Genomic DNA, 17,094 nt, shown 5'->3' with positions numbered 1-17,094 from the left:
ATCATCATCATCATTATGTTAATCATCAATTTACTGGTACAAATGCACCAGGTCATATCTTGATCATCAATAAACAGTTAAGTTGTCACTATGAGGTCCAGTGGGTGAAGAGTTGAGCTCTCTCAATTCAGATGTATAGGATTCTACTCCCAAATAGGACACCACATACGTTAGAGATGGATAAAGGCTAGATTTTCTCTTCAAGGAAGTGAAGTGATAGGGTATGAAATATGTTTACGAAATGTCTATGCCAGACAGCTACACATCACTATCGTTCGATCTCATTCGGTCCGCGCGCGCGTTCACTCTTCCATTCACTGTATCCCCCTCTCGCCCATCAGCCACCGAACCGGCATGACGTGTCGGCCGGCATTTGAACTCCAATTTCAATGTAATATTATTGTCTAAAGTACAATACATTCTCAAAACTCGAGAATGTATTTCATTAATTAGTTCTGCGTGAACACGAAATACATTTCATTTCAAAAAAATATTGAAATTAATTTACTGAGGCTGCCTCTACACGAATAATTCCGGGAGCAGATGCTATTTTAAAACCAACTGCTCCAGGCAGTATTCAATCCTATGACCTTATCCTACCAACTGACTGCTCTCCCCATTTCAAACTAAATTAAACTTTTTTCTGAGTACAATAAAAATAACTGAAAATGTTGTTTCAGTCCCCCCTCCTAACCCTCTTAGCTTAATGAACCTAATTTATTTTAAAGGTCACCTTTTCCTGTTTCTGCTTGTTAATATTAACCTCTAGGCTGCAGTAGATAAATAACACAAACGTGCCTAAACATAAACTTAGCAATATCACAAAATGTCCAGCCTAAATGAGTCTCCTTCGTTTTTTCGTCGGTTAAAAAGCAGTCGAGTGCGAGTCGGACTCGTGCACCGAGGGTTCCGTACAAACTTGTAAGAATGTAAGTACCCACTCGTAGTTTGTAAACGCAAATCAACAATTATTTTCATTTTGACGTTTTACAGTTGGTACTTATTATTATTCTGTGGTTTTACCTTTTAAGGTACGGAACCTTATTAAAAAACGGGCGATGTGCTTTGTGGCGATGTCCTTTGGAACATGGCGATCCTTCCAGCAAACTGCCATAGCTGAAATGATGATGATTCAGATTGATATTATAATCAATGCGAAAGTAACTTTGTCTGTCCGTAGCTTTACATCAAAATATAATTTTAGGAGGATATAGGAGCTAGGAAGAGATTGCGTTATCTGGCACCCGTAGTACAAGGTATTGCTTAGTTTACTATTAAAGATGGCGCAGCATAAAATCTCCAAGTATATTTATTTATTTATCCAACCTGTAAACTTTAGCGCACCATGTATAAGAAAACATCCAAGGCTGAATTTCCCTTGCGTGCACTAGAGTTTTGACCCTGCCATTAAGCGTGTAAACAAACAAGGCACTCGGCATTCGGCTATTAAAATATACGAGTCGTAAAGCTAGAAGTTAGAACGAGGGTAGCACATTAAAACATAATTAGGACTAACTGGCGGGCAGCGTTGGGTTTATTATTTAGAAAACATGGCTTGTCGCTTTTCTTACTCAGCTGGTGTGAGGCGGGAAATACTGTTCGCTCCCGCTGCGATTTGACATCATTTTAAAGGATATTTTTTCCATTGCCTTTGAACAGGAACTTTTGGTAAGGGAATAAAGTTAGAAATGTAATAGGAACGAAATATTCCTACATAAAAATATGTGACTGTTTTGTGGCGATATACCTACCTTTAAAGCTCGATTCACACATATCAGTGAAGCCACAGTTCCGTCACAGTGTCCGCTCAGTTCAGTATCAGTGCTACAGTGTTGCGTCAGTGAAATATTTTGAATATTTTAAAATGTCAGAGAGCTGTTTCAATATTCTTGTTTAGAAACTATGAAGTAAGTTATTTTGTTTTTGATGCCGCGGCGGCGTCCGTGATCCGACAAAAAATATCGTCGTCAACGAATACGTCCGTGATTGTCGGCACTGACACTGAGAGCACTGTGTCGATGTGTATGAAAGAATATTTCGCACTGTGCCGGTACTGAGCCTGAACTGTGACTTCACTGATATGTGTGAATCGGCCTTTACTGTAATAGCAAATCTTCATAGTATAATTGCGTTTTTTGTTTCGTTAGATTTCCACAATAGTTAATTGAATGGATAGAACAAAAGTTGGTACATTGTCTTTTTTAAGGGTTTAATCCTATGTAATACTGAACCCTTCTCGTGCAGGCCATCTTGCTCTTCTTTTAAGAGAAATAATCAAAAATGACACATCATCAAACAAAATGAACCTAAAGTTTAAATCTGTGTCATTGTTCCAGTGGTACCACCAGGCAGCTTGGCAGGAGGCAGACCATCCGTCAGAGGAAAGCCAGAACTCCCACGAGGTTCCACTGTGGGCCTTCCAGGTAGGTCTTCCAACTATTATCAATTAATAAACACTAAAAATATAAATTGCTAAATGACAGCAAAATTAGAATAAATGCAACTACCTACCTAAGGTTACTTCTACTCGACGACCTCATAAATGTAGCAGGAAGGCGCTGGATGTAGGCCGCTACTAAGCGATCAACATGGAATCATTGAGGGAGGCCTATGTTCAGCAGTAGACTTCCTATGACTGAAATATTGACAATGATGATTAACTCTATGAGAACTTAAGTACTTCTTCTCTTCATAAATTTTCATTGAGTTATGGTATATCCTTCCTATCAGGTCCGAGTCCTCTAACAACGGCGCCTCTAGCTGCCCCACTCCACCCTGCAACCAGGCAAAGGGAACAAGCGGCTTTGGCACCACCTCCTCATGCGTAAGTATCCTCACTTTCCTCTCGAAAGACGTCCCCTAACAAGCCAAAATAATCAATATCCAAAGGTATTAAAGATCAATTTTAAACTATGCTCATGACCATTCCGTGCCATAAAACATTCATGAGAGCTTTGCCAGTTTTAATGTAGGTTAAATTAGTAATAACAACAATATTTTGTAGCTATATTTTAACCAGGGTCACCTTGTCTGCCCTCGACCTCTAGTACAATAACAAATCTCTGTGATTATGGATGTTTGGAACCTATAGTTTTGGCTATTCGTTTGTTTACCAGTATATAAGTTGGATCAAAATTAGTATTTTTATGAAACCGTAAGTAATGCACATTTATTTGAACGTCTATCGGTAAACCCACGTACGTATTATTGATGTCAGTGATTCAGCGATGTGGCTCGATTCTTTAACGTCGTCCACATTATGACTCAACCATAAAAGATAATATTTATTGCTTGTGTGCAGATAGATGTGTATTTACTTATGGAGTTGAAATCGGAATGAAATAGGTACTTATTACTGTAGGTAGGTAGGCTATAATAATTATAATGCTTGTAGCAAACGTAGATACTGCTTAAGGATTCTATCAATCCGATTCAATGCTAGACTGTAGAGTCATACATAATACACCTTGTCTACATACACCGAAACGACAGTCTTGAATGCCTTTCGGGTCATAATGTGCCCCCCTGCTTGATAAGCTTAAGTTTTTACATAATTGAGGACTAAAAGTCGGTTTGTGTGGACCATTTCGACTACATTGACGACTTAATAACTGTAGATCGTGTAGATCCTTCTTGCGCAGGACATCAACGGGCAGTGCGAGCTCGGGAGAGGCACCAGCTCCGTCCCCCAGCCCCTCAGGTGCCAGTCACTCTGATAAGGACCAAGACCCGCAGGTAATTTATAGCATTAATTGTAATACAAATTAATAATAATATTCTATTACTTTTGTCAGTTAATTTATTATAATGTGCGTAAAAAATACATATGACAGCACATCAGACTTAACGTCTTTGTAGAAAAATGGTCACTGCTACAACAACATAAGAGGCTACACAAGCTTGATGTGCTGTCTTCTGTAAAAGTAAATAATTTTGTTCTATAATACTAAATACCTGTCTTTCTCTGACCAGGAGAAGATGGAAAAGCTAGAAGAGGACAAAAAGCGTCGGTTGCAGCTCTATGTCTTTGTGTCGAGATGTGTCGCGCACCCGTTCAACGCAAAACAACCCACGGACATGACGAGAAGGCATACCAAGCTCACACCGCATCAGCTGGAGACCATACAAGCGAGGTTCCAAGTATGTATAGTTACTAGAAAAAATAAAACAAATCGTACTTTCTCATGCGACACTCATACTACTACAACTAGGGTTGCCAGGTGTTTGTGTGTGGGTGGGTGGGTTTGGCTTTTTACGGTCTTGTCGGGCCTGTGCGGCCGTGATGAAGCACAGAGTTTTGGACCTGGCAACCCTAGACTCAACGCTAATTGGTCTTATAAAGTAAGTGATAATGTCTTTAAATTGATTCGGGAAGTCAATTTCAATACATCTGTTTTGATTGATAAGATATTTTTGTATTTTTATGAAAAGTCGCCTAGTCATCTCCGGAAAATGGAAAAGTGAAAAAGGGGACATTATCGGACATCAAAATATTCCCCGGGGTGGATGAAAGACCCAGTGTACTGCAGTGGTCGACCTAATAATAAATCAAATCGATATTGAATGTACAATACCTAGAAACCATAAAAGGCGGTTTTAAAATAACTGGAGACAAACTTAATAAAGTAGGTTAGGTAAGAAATGGTTTCTCCAGCACAATGTAATAAACTTGTACTCGTATTCTATTCAAAGCAGTTTATAACAAGTTTAATAAAACAAAGGACCATTCTAAGTTGTATAAAGCTGCGTTTCACGAAGCTTTATTTAATTACTTAAGTACACAAATCTATTAAAAGAAAATTCGCTTAATAATGTTATATTGTAATTATGTTCATTTAATACAATTAGGTCTTACGGTTTTGTGGTAATCGTTAGACAACTTAGCAGTTTTCTTTATTATAGAATAGGAAATAGGTAATTACATTGATCACTATTGGTTTGGTACAAGTAATTTCATAAACACTGAAATCATTTAGGGAAGTCGACCCTTAACTTCGAATTTCTTCTATGTTTTCCTTTGATTCTTCCTTTAATTAATTTCATAGGGGATCCAATGACAGTGTAACTTTCCCCCGGAATAAACTTGACCTTCACTGATTGGGTTTTATAACTGGTCAAATGTCCTGGCTACGCAGGAGTTGCAGTGCAAGAACGAAAGATAGGCATAGTTCCGTGAAAACAATCTCTGTGTTTTCAAGACTTCCCATGATGTTTCAACTCCTAAAACAGAAGATCATTAAATTGGACCTCATCTTTCTCCCCCAGGCGTTCCTCAAAGGCGAGACCCAAATCCTGGCAGACGAGGCCTTCCAGAACGCAGTCCAGTCGTACCACGATGTGTTCCTGAAGTCTGAGCGGGTGGAGCAGATGGTAAAGTCAGGGGCCTGCTCCCACCACGACTTCCGGGAGGTCTTCAGGAACAACATCGAGAAGAGAGTCAGGTTGGAAAAATCATTTTGCTAGAATTTTAGGAAACATTGTAACCCCCTTACTAATAAAACTTACACACTCGTTGAACAGTGTTATAAAGTAACGTTTAGTATGGAAATGTCATTTTAAAACAGTGTTAAACAACTGTGTAACTTTTTATTAGTAAGGAGGTAAGTGTCGAATAGACACTTTTAAAAAATACAGTGGAGTTTGGAACCTATTTAGGAGTCAGTTGAAAATAACAAAGGACTCAAGCATAGTTTAAAAATACTTAGTGCATAGCCAAATAATAAAGAATGTTCATGGAATTTACCGATACTTCAATTAAATCTTTTGTTTGGAAGCTTTTCATTGATAGAAGATTCAAAGCTCTTAATCAAATTATTCGAGTTCACAGAGTTTGGCTATAGGTTTAGCGGTGCAGTATTAATGAAGTTAAATTCTTAACAATGATTGTTACTAAGTATTTTGATAATCCATAATTACTTTATAGAACAACTAGATGACCAGATACTTAATGAAAGGTTTAGAAACTATTTAAGTTAGCCATGAAAATGTTTAATTAACAACGCTTTCATCGTGGATTTTATAATCAATGTTGGGTAACTTTCAACATTAATATTTGTACAAGGTAGACCTAATAGGTAGCTACTTCTTCAAATTGTTCATGTCACTTTGAACATTTTGTTCTTTTCAACCGACTTCAAAAAAGGAGGAGGTTCTCAATTCGACCCGTATGTTTTTTTTTTTTCTATGTTTGTTACGCGATAACTCCGCCAATTATGAACCGATTTGAACAAATTTTTTTTCTGCGTATAGGTAATACCTCAAGGGTGGTCCCATTTAAATTTAATAATAGAAAAATCAATCCCCAAGGGTGGAAAATTGGGGATGAACTTTTTTATACGCAATATCTCCGCCGATTATAAATCAATTTGAACGATTATTTTTTTGTTGAATAGGTATTATCAAAAGGGTGGTTTCATGAGAATTTGAAGAAAATATTTCACCCCCAAGGGTGGAAAATTGGGGATGAACTTTTTTATACGCAATATATTCAATTTTTAGTTTTTTTTTGTGTTCACGCATTTGAAGTCGGTTTTATTTTTTTAAAAAGTTAATTATTTATAAATCATTGAATGTTTCAGGTCTTTGCCAGAAATTGACGGATTAAGTAAAGAAACAGTGCTAACGTCGTGGCTGGCTAAGTTTGATTGTATAATGAAGGGTACAGGTGAGTTCTTGCAATAACTTCCTTTGTACTGACTGAAGCTAGACTTGTGGAAGGCAAACACTGAAAAGCAAATGAAAAAATTGATGTTCTTAAAATTATTAGTGATGTCTAGAAATAAATAATTTTCTTCTTTGTAAACAATGATGAAATCAAATCAAAAATAGATCCTAATAATATACCCAATTGCCGTGTGGTGACGGCAGAGTAGAATACATTTGTCACCAACCCCTACTCTTCCCGCGGGTGTCGTAAGAGGCGACTTAGGGTCCACACATCAAACAGAGAACGGGCAGCAGCGCTCTCTGAAAAACATCAATCTTTTAAACTGCGATCTCCAACCCGCCTGCCCAGCGTGGGGATTATGGCAAAACCCTCCACTATAGTGGAGGAGGCTCATAGTCCAGCAGTGGACTGTAAAGGGCTGTTGATGAATATACCCAAATAGGTAGGTATATCATTCTTAAATAATACAACATGACATAAATAAAAAAAATCAATGAGATTCTAACAGTGTTAGAAATTGTTAATGCAATGTCAAACTTTTTAGAAATTTACTTTTTAGATGTTTTCATAAATTAAATTACAGAAGCACTGGTTGCCATTCCAAAAGGTCTAGCTGACGTCGAACCGAATGTTCTTAACAATGATAAAGAAGCATGTTGCAGTGTTGACGCATTTAACGCTTGAGTGTTGCAAGCCTTTGAATGTGTGTGACAATAAAAAATCAGTGTGCTCAGTAGTAAATGTGAGAACGTTCATACAATACATGGAACTCTACTCAAAATACTCTGATGTACATAGTAATGGGTTTAAAATAAATACACAATACATTAAATTCCTTTCAAGTGCTAATGACTGCATCGATTTTTAAGTAAAATGGTCCATGATTGAGAATAGTTGTGGAAATGAAATTGTGACATCAAGTTTAAATATTCAGAAGGATTAAACTTCAGTATACTGATGCTATATTTTTTAGTAATATTATATACTATATTGAGCAGTCGCTCAGTTTTAATTATACGTGATTGCATTAAACAGTTTTTAAGTAATGAATTAATGTTACAATATCATACCTAATGGAAAGTTAGATGGTTATCAATGGACTTGTCAAAAAATCAAAATTATATTTCAATAAATTGGAAGGAATTAGTATGTAAAATGAAATTGATAATAATCATCAAACTTTTGTTGATGTGGCTGTCACAAACGTAGAAGAACTTGAATCAGTAGCGATACATGTTGATGAACTCATTTACCTACTCAAACCCAGAAACTTTAAAGTCACACTGAATCTTTAGAACCACGAATTCCAAGCATATACTGAAATCAGTGAGTTTGTATAGCATAGTACCACTTCTGATTTGATAAGTGTTAATATAAATTTATGTCGCCTGCATCTCTCTCACTGTCTGTGTTTCTCTCCCTTTCTCTCACGACATGTCTCTCTTACACACCCCTACAGGAATAACAGGTATCACTCGGCCCATGGTTTCCTATTTCTTCATTTTGTATGCTTCTGTCATGTGCTCTTGCTTGGTTGATGTTAGTGTTGCAATGCTATTGTCTATTTTGTATCTACAGGTACCTACTTTTTTGTTGAAAACCAAGACATCACCACCGTTTTTAAATGTCACGACGAGCCAATATACCTTTTTTATTATATTTTTAACGAAATCTTGGTTTTCGGCTATGTAATGTTCTTACTGTGCTTTATCTCTAATAATATTCTCAGTTTTATATTCAATGCAAATAATTATAAGCTTCTTTTTATGCATATAAAACTTTATTGCAATAATGATTAAAAGTTATTAAGGAGGAGGTATTTTAAGTGTGGTAAAATCTTTTACATTCCTACTTTTTTAAAATAAAGGTAGCAGGTAAGCCATAATCTAAAGCCCCCTTTAAAGTTACAAAATATTCCAACCCTGCATGTTTACAAAATTTGTTTACGCTCGCTTAATAATTTTAATTAATATGGCAGCATTAAACAGGTAAAGTGAAAGGATGTGCTAATAACTATTTTTGATGGTTACATAAAAATATACGTTTAAAAGCTGTTTAAAATTTTTGATTCTTTAAAATAATTGTTAAAATACACCTTTATAACACTTTTTTACATTTCTTATTATATTTTTTAACATTTCCATGCCGTTTTTTTCTATAAAAAAAAGATTAGAACTTTGGATTATTTTTGAATCAGCAGCACATTAAGCAATCTTCACCATAATAATTATTTTTGTCAATAAAACAATTTTTGAACTGTTGACACATATTAATATTCTGTTTAAACACATTTGAAAGACAGATTATAAATCAACACACGCCACCATTATTTATTTTATGAAACGCCCTACTTGCAATGCCGTATCCTTAGCCTCCATAAGAATGTCATCCAGATAGGTAGCTAATATGAATCCCTTTGACCATAGGCATTCCCGGAGACGACGAGTCCAAAAGACCATCGAGGGCTCAACAGCAGAGCTTAAACGCGGAGTGCATCCTCAGCAAGGAACAGCTCTACGATATGTTTCAACAGATCCTGGGGGTGAAGAAGTTTGAACATCAGTTGCTGTTTAACGCGTTACTTGTAAGTATTCTGTAGCATACTCTTGCGACTGATATTTGTCTCAGCTATTGGTATACTTTAATAACTAGCTCAAAATTCTTTATTTGAAATGGAGCAGTCCACGCATCTGAAGAGATAATGAAAATATTACTAGTAAAAATTGCATTTTACAGCTCGATTCAGCAGATGAACAGGCTGCAGCCATCAGAAGAGAACTTGATGGAAGAATGCAGAAAGTGAACGAAATGGAAAAGGTATAACTTCATCTTTTCATCACTATTGCATTATAAGCACGTTTGAAACATAGAAGTTCTTTTATTTAATTCAGAATTACCGCTACCAACCAACCGATCAACATGGAAATCATTGGGGGAGGCCTATGTTTAATGGACGTCCTGAGGCTGAAAATGATGATGATGATTTAGAATTTCATAACTTGGTTAATGAATTGTAAAATTATCTTTTTGCAGAATCGAAAATTGATGCCGAAGTTTGTCTTGAAAGAAATGGAATCGCTCTACGTGGAAGAGTTGAAGTCATCAATCAACCTGCTTATGGCCAATTTGGAGTCACTGCCTGTGTCCAAGGGCGGTGCCGACTCCAAATACGGCCTTCACAAAATCAAGCGGTATAATCACAGGTCAGTTTCCATTTTTTACCATAAAGTAGGTAAACACTAATTTTAAATTAAAGTATTTAATCAAAGCAAGTTTTGACAAAAGACTTTTGCTTATGTCTATGATTAATATAATTGGCTATAAATACTATAAAGTTATATAATTATGATCTAAAAATCAGTCTTTGCAAAGCAAATTGCAAGAGCATGGATGTATTTTTTGATAACTATGTAGTTTGGATAAAGAAATTGACAATATTTATGCTTGGTGTTGGACAAACTAAGTTTGATGTTGTGTCTAACATCGTTATCATGTATTTTGTGTGTTCAATGTCTGATGCTATAGATTGAGCAGTGATGATTAAAACGTTATCGAATAATAATTATTATCTTATAATATTTTGTAATGTAGTTTGGTATACTTGACTAGCTTTGATATTCATCATCACTGGTCAGTCTTAAGTCAATGTTCAGCTCTTAGTTGGAAGCAAAATTTCTGAATGTAACCGTATTCTAAAATATTTAAAGTTATGATCATGTTTAGATTGAAAATAACAAAATGAAAACTTCAGTATTGCTTCCTTCTAGTAATTTGTGTGTTGCAAAAATATTAATTTACAAAATTCTAATGCAACAGAATATTTTAAAACGTTTAGGGAACTATCTGTCTACTGTTCTATATTTCTGTTCTCTCTCTATTGCACTTAGACTGTTGTGTTCTTTGGACTGGATGTAGCGTCGTTTCCTTTTATAAATCATTATCCAAAACCAGTAAAACGCATGTGAGTTGCGAATAAATATTACAATTCCCATCAGTCATAGTCATACACCAAAAATAGTAAATAGACGACCATCCAGATCCACTACCATTTTACACTTGTTTATTTCTAATTTGGTTTTCTGCCCCTGGCACATAACTGGACTAAAGGAAGTACAAGTAATGAGTACAAAATTGATAATTGAGCACGTGTTTTGAGACTTGTGTAGAGGGACCCTACACCTGGCCTGAAAATACCTACTATCAATCCTTAAGTTGTCATAGTTAGACCACAAGTAGAAATTAGAAATGTAACTACTGCTAGTGCGCTCGAGAATCCAACGTAGATGAAGCCAGTGGTCTTGAAATAAATAACACTCATGACAACAGAGGATATTAAGCTTTCACAACACAGCCTAAAGATTTTATAAGCTTACTTTTTAATAATGTAGATGAGGATTTTACGAACATAGTACAAGCTAAAACACTTTAAGCAAGATAGCTTAGCGATTATAGATTTGAAATGTAGACGAAATTGCGAAACTAATTTTGAGATACTAGAAATTTAAATGAGAGCTTTTATTAACAGGCTTTGAATATCCACAGCTTATCACTTAACCCTATTTATTTAAATATCTATCTTATTTTACTTTCCTACTCTTCCTTCGATCCTTAATAATTGTTTATTAGAAATAAAATAGGTTCGATTAAAAATATTCGCTTCGAGCTTAAGAAGGGCTTCGCTTTATAACCACTATTTAAGTACTTACTAATATCACAAACGTCAATGAACAAAACTTTTATAAGCTGTTTATTGACTTTTAGCCATTCATCACTATTTTACTAATCACAAACTACACTTAGAACCAAAACTCCAAGTTCATCAGATGTCAAACCTATAATAAAACATGGCAATTTCTAAAATCCTGTAATTGAAGCATCTGATGAGTTTTGAGTAGTAGTAGAGTTAGCTGTATTTACCAGAAACTTTGTAATATTTCCCTTTGTCATGCTTAATCATTCTTGGTATCGGTGATGGTTCAATATGTATGCCACCATTTGTATCCATTTAAATAATTGTCTGGCCAAACCAATTGCTTGGGGCATTGTTAATCCTGTATTTAAATAAACCTCTCCTGTAAAATTATTGAATACCTTAACACCACATCTACCTTTAAATTTACCTTGTAATTCTAAAATTCAATCGCTCATTATTGTATCTTTTGTGTCGTGTTTATTAATGTTTATAATATTTTATTCAATTGTGATGGTCTAATTTTGATCTTGTATTTCAATAACATTTCTTTTAATTGTTGTCTTAAAATTCATACTAAAATCTTTCTCTAAAATTATTTGTATTGTTAAATTTTTAATGTTTTGCTTCGGAATTGGTGATTTCTAAAATTGGCTTAACTGGTGGTGGATTTTTATCGGTTATGGTGATCAGATCGAATGCCGGACCCGACCCGAGCCCAAGGCTGAGTAAGCAGCTGTGTTTCAGATCTCAGGGGTCTCTGGCCAACAAGCTGACCGGCGAAGCTGATGGTGGTGATGTGGATACACAGCTCACGAAAATGGACGTCGTTCTGACGTTCCAAATTGAGGTAATGTTTCGGAATGCACATGATGAACAAAACCAAACGGATCCGAAAACTCTTTATTACGACACTCAAAATTCTGTGTTCATCAGCTTAAATTTGAGGATTAAACCATCGTTTCCTTGCAGTTTATCTATTCTCCAAACGTATCTTTTTGTTTCATGAAAAATACTATCTTCTTCTTTAGATGTCTTCTTTATATTACTAATCTTGTTACTAACATACACAGAATTAATGCAAATTACGTTATAGGTGGTTGTGATGGAAGTAAAAGGTCTAAAATCATTAGCTCCTAATCGAATAGTTTATTGTACAATGGAAGTGGAAGGGGGAGACAAATTGCAGACTGACCAAGCAGAGGCCTCCAAACCCATGTAAGCAAAAATTTTTTATATGTTTCTAATTACAATGAAAATGAAGAAGGACATCATGTTAATGAAAATGCAATTATTTATCCTAGGTGGGATACCCAAGGAGACTTTAGTACAACACAACCCCTCCCTGCCGTTAAAGTTAAATTGTACACAGAAAATCCTGGAGTGTTAGCTTTGGAAGACAAGGAACTAGGGAAAGTAGTGCTCAGACCAACACCATTATCTAGTAAGGTAAATATTAAAGCTATTTTGATCATAATTACTTTTTCGTGACATTTTCTAATTGACGTAATTTCTCCATACAATTATGGATCTCAAAAAGGAATTTTATGTGATCTTACAGGTACCGGAATGGCATAGAATGACAGTTCCAAAGAACTTGCCAGATCAGGATCTAAGGATCAAAATTGCGTGTCGAATGGACAAACCATTGAACATGAAGCATTGTGGGTAAGTTAGAGTAAGATAGACAAAACAAACAAGCACATTTTAAACAAGATCAAAACCTAAAACCTATTGGCAATACAAGAAAACACTCGTTTTTTTATTAAACGCGCTTACTAAAAATGACGTTAACTGTATGACGGATTGTACAGCGCCCTTAGCGGGAAACGTTCAAAAACTAAAATTTTCATACATTTTCTAAACGCGCTCACTACTCACACTCAGCCCACACGTCATGAGTCATTTTTAATGCCTGGACTTAGAACTCTTGACTCGAATTCCCGCCATTGTGACTTATAAAATAATATTTTCTACTTGTTACAGTAGGGACTTCACTTGCCAGGTACTTTTCGCGGATTTCCACAATAACTGGCATTTAAGTGGCAATGTTGGTTTGGTTGCTGTTACTACTTCACTATTATTTTCAGCTACCTCCACGTCATCGGCAAAAACGTCTGGCGCAAATGGAAGCGCAGATACATGGTGCTCGTCCAAGTGAGCCAGTACACTTTCGCGTTATGCTCGTACAAGGACAAGAAGTCCGAGCCTGCTGAGATGATGCAACTGGATGGGTTCACTGTGGACTATATCGAACTGGCCAGTGGTAGGATGTTTTATACCTTTTGTCATATCAAACAGATAGGTTGGAATTTAGATCAGTATCAATGCTCACACAATTTGAACCCTATGTTCTAGAGCGATGTTGAAATTCACGGGAAATTATATTTGTAATATACTGAAATTATAGGATTAAGATTAATCTCCGAATTTATTACCATAACGTCATTATGTTAGATAGAAATTAACGAGTAAATCATTATGATTTTCAGAACGCCTTCGTTCTCGCTGAAGGATGTAATAACGAATGCTTTTATGTGTTTTCATCATAGGTTTATTGCCTCTTCCAAAATTTTTAGCATAGCTTATACTTAATAATTTATTGTTAAGTTCATAGTAATCTTCATTGCACGATTTCTAATACTTTTATTACTTTCTCGAATTTTACAGCACAGCTGATCGTAGGACAAGGTAAGAGCAAACAAATAGGTAAGAAACATGTTTTGATATTTAGTAGGAGTAGGCTGTAGAACTGGTAATAGATCTTTCATACTTCCATTTAGGACAGCTATTATAAAAAAGAAAATCTGCTTCTATAGAGCCATAGTTCGCAATGCTCTCATAAATGCTATCAAAGAAGATAAAAATTACAGTGAATGAGCATTTCAAAATTATCTAAATTCATGAAGAACTTCCTAAAATAATAAATTCCTTAAACTTGGCTTTGATCTGATAAAACAGATTTATTTATAGTACCAAAGTTTAAATTATTTAGAAAATTGTTTAGACGAAGTATTTTACCTAAAAAAATTAAGTATGGTAAAGTTATACACAGATCTAAAATTTTAAATCCGAATTGGCAAACTTGCTCAATAGAAGAAATTTTACGTTAAACGTTGTCAATCTATTACCTGCCCCTGAATCTTTTGCATGTCTTTGAAACTCTGTCCCCCCTGCTAATGGCTGTCAATGTTAATTGTAACCTGGTGGACCTAATGCATTAATACTGGTTTCTATAACTTCTCTTGACCCTTTCAAAGTCTTTGTAAATGTATCTTCTGGAACACTACATGCATTATGGATCGTCTAGACCTTCAACATGAAGCCTGAGTAGTCTTGCCTTCGACATTTCACCATCTAGCTAAAAAGGCCTACAAAAATTACAATTTGTTTATTCAACTCAACTTTAACGTGACTCATGGGAAAACAAACTTTGATTCAGAGCTGGAAGGTGCGAAATACTTCATGAATGCAGTCAGAGATGGAGAATCAGTACTGATGGGTGTGACTGATGAGAATGAATGCCATCTGTGGGTAATGGCCTTGTACAGAGCTACAGGACAGAGTCATAAACCGACACCGCCTACGACGTCTGATACACATCACAAAATTATGGGAGGTAGGATAAAATTAAACTTTTTGTTACTTCAGACTCAGATGAAGGTAGAGATGTTAAAATTAATGATCTCTAATTAATTCCAGACGCAGATAAAGCTCGGAAACATGGCATGGAGGATTATATTCAAGCAGATCCGTGTCAATTTGACCACCATCAGTTGTTTTCGATGCTACAGTCTCAAACATTGAAGTACCGACTTGTGGATCCCTATTGTTCATTGGTAAGTAATTTTTTGAAAATTTTACATGACTACTAAAAATTTTTGGACAACTCTTTAGTTTTATAAGGATTTTAGAAATTTTGGGATCATGTATCTTAATTCTGAAACATTTTATTGCGTATTGACGTCACAACTTTCTTTCAGGGATGGTTCTCCCCTGGTCAAGTATTTGTACTAGACGAGTACTGTGCTAGATACGGAGTAAGAGGTTGCTACCGGCATCTCTGTTACCTCTCAGACCTTCTGGATGTAGCGGAAAGTGGCCAGCAGACTGTGGACCCGACATTGATGCATTATTCCTTTGCCTTCTGCGCCAGCCACGTCCATGGAAACAGGTTAGTATATCTCTGTAAATACAGAAAAATAATACCAATAAATAAAATATTTAACTATCTCTTGGGTCTTGGATGAATTTAGATCCAGATAAATACTTTAGAAAAGGTTAAATAAAAAGTATACTGTTATAAAGTCCGAAGACATTGCAAATCACTTTTTATGAAACTGTGATAAATTAATGATGTGATTCAAACTTTATTGATGGGGTAGTAAGAATCATAGAAATAATAATATTATGAAAGGTGATCAATGTTTAAAGGAGATCAATACTAGAAGTACTAGAACTGAATAATTAATAGTACTGAAAATGATGAAGATCGAAAAATTTTCACTATAATATTTATTTATTATTATGTAGACCCAGTTTAGTTCACACATGCACGAAATACAATTTAAATTGTAATACATTTTATGCCCCATATAAAATTTGTAGTCTTAAGTAATTTTGTTATGATCCTTTTTGACTTGAAGATATTCTTGTCCTATAACATCATACCCTTAGATTTAAAAGGTATGTCCAAATATTCTAGTATTTAAATAGTTTTGGTGTTATTCTTGAATGATTTGGTGTAAATGAATGGTTAGAGGGGCAACTGCGTTTGGTTACAGTAAAAAGTATTGTAAAGTTTTAGTTTTGTTTGTTTTGTTGACATTTTGGCTTTTGTTGTGCTTCCATTACGTAACATTACAAACGCCTTTTTCATTATTCACGAATCATCGGTGGGAATAGGATTTAATGTATCTTCAATTTAAATATCGATGTTAAATTTTGTAATTAATATACGTCAGCTTCGATTAATATGCTTTCATACACGTAGGGTCACCTTGGGCCACTTTGAATTTCATTCTCAATAACTTTAAGCAATAGATAAATAAATGTAAAATTGATTTGTTGAACACTCAAAATGAGAGAGGGATTAACTCAGGTGGGATTCGATCCACAACTTTGTCTCTTTAGAATGGTCTATGAATCAATTTCAAATTTATTTTTTGCTGTTTAAGGTTTATCATTTGACATTCAAAGCTGTCTAGGGTGACTGTTCTAATATAAATAATTGAATCACAGCATCAGTATTCAGTGTCGTGTTAATTGATGTTAAATTTGATGTTCCTTCATCTATCATGTCATTTCTTGTAGTAAGGTTTCAGTGGCTGATACACAACAACTTTCAAAAGACGTTAATCGATTTGTGTAATATTATTAAAATTTTGTGATGTTTAAACTCGTACTATACAGCAATCTATTCTGCTATTGAATTAAAAGTGGTTTGTTATCAGTGACTGAAAACAAAAACATTTTCATTATATTTCCATGTACAAAAATTTTGAGTTCTTCTTCAAGACTCTGTTTAACGCTATGTCCGTCTCACTAATATTTCACGAAACTGACGCTCGCTCTTTGACAGAGTCCCTAAGTATCTTAACTTTTATTTTCTCATGTATAGGATTATTATTTTTCTTAGAATTTGTGTTACCAAGCGCAGTTGCCAAATCAGTTAAATGTCTCACATAAGCCTCAGTGCACCACGTACTGTCATGTTTGCTTCTAAATGGAATCTTTA

General features: G+C 35.2%; 1 protein-coding gene across 1 annotated transcript in view; it reads left to right on the top strand.

Moving 5' to 3' along the window:
- The window catches only part of Cadps (calcium-dependent secretion activator 1), a 49,029-nt gene that overhangs the window by 23,633 nt on the left and 8,302 nt on the right, over nucleotides 1–17,094 (top strand). The window contains exons 3-21 of the mRNA XM_028314573.1: nucleotides 2,337–2,423; nucleotides 2,731–2,824; nucleotides 3,627–3,735; nucleotides 3,973–4,140; nucleotides 5,266–5,441; nucleotides 6,579–6,664; nucleotides 8,127–8,135; nucleotides 9,094–9,251; nucleotides 9,404–9,484; nucleotides 9,701–9,870; nucleotides 12,051–12,207; nucleotides 12,454–12,575; nucleotides 12,662–12,806; nucleotides 12,919–13,025; nucleotides 13,448–13,623; nucleotides 14,028–14,066; nucleotides 14,800–14,976; nucleotides 15,060–15,196; nucleotides 15,341–15,531. Of these exons, the coding sequence (XP_028170374.1) occupies nucleotides 2,337–2,423; nucleotides 2,731–2,824; nucleotides 3,627–3,735; nucleotides 3,973–4,140; nucleotides 5,266–5,441; nucleotides 6,579–6,664; nucleotides 8,127–8,135; nucleotides 9,094–9,251; nucleotides 9,404–9,484; nucleotides 9,701–9,870; nucleotides 12,051–12,207; nucleotides 12,454–12,575; nucleotides 12,662–12,806; nucleotides 12,919–13,025; nucleotides 13,448–13,623; nucleotides 14,028–14,066; nucleotides 14,800–14,976; nucleotides 15,060–15,196; nucleotides 15,341–15,531 (2,389 nt within the window). The remainder of the gene's footprint in view (nucleotides 1–2,336; nucleotides 2,424–2,730; nucleotides 2,825–3,626; nucleotides 3,736–3,972; nucleotides 4,141–5,265; nucleotides 5,442–6,578; nucleotides 6,665–8,126; nucleotides 8,136–9,093; nucleotides 9,252–9,403; nucleotides 9,485–9,700; nucleotides 9,871–12,050; nucleotides 12,208–12,453; nucleotides 12,576–12,661; nucleotides 12,807–12,918; nucleotides 13,026–13,447; nucleotides 13,624–14,027; nucleotides 14,067–14,799; nucleotides 14,977–15,059; nucleotides 15,197–15,340; nucleotides 15,532–17,094) is intronic.

The sequence above is a fragment of the Ostrinia furnacalis genome, unplaced genomic scaffold (genome assembly GCF_004193835.3).
Source record: "Ostrinia furnacalis isolate ACB-3 unplaced genomic scaffold, ASM419383v2 OfSCF4792, whole genome shotgun sequence".
Classification (NCBI taxonomy): Eukaryota; Metazoa; Arthropoda; class Insecta; order Lepidoptera; family Crambidae; genus Ostrinia; species Ostrinia furnacalis.
Note: the sequence above shows the minus strand (reverse complement) of the source record. Positions and strands in the feature narration are given on the sequence as shown.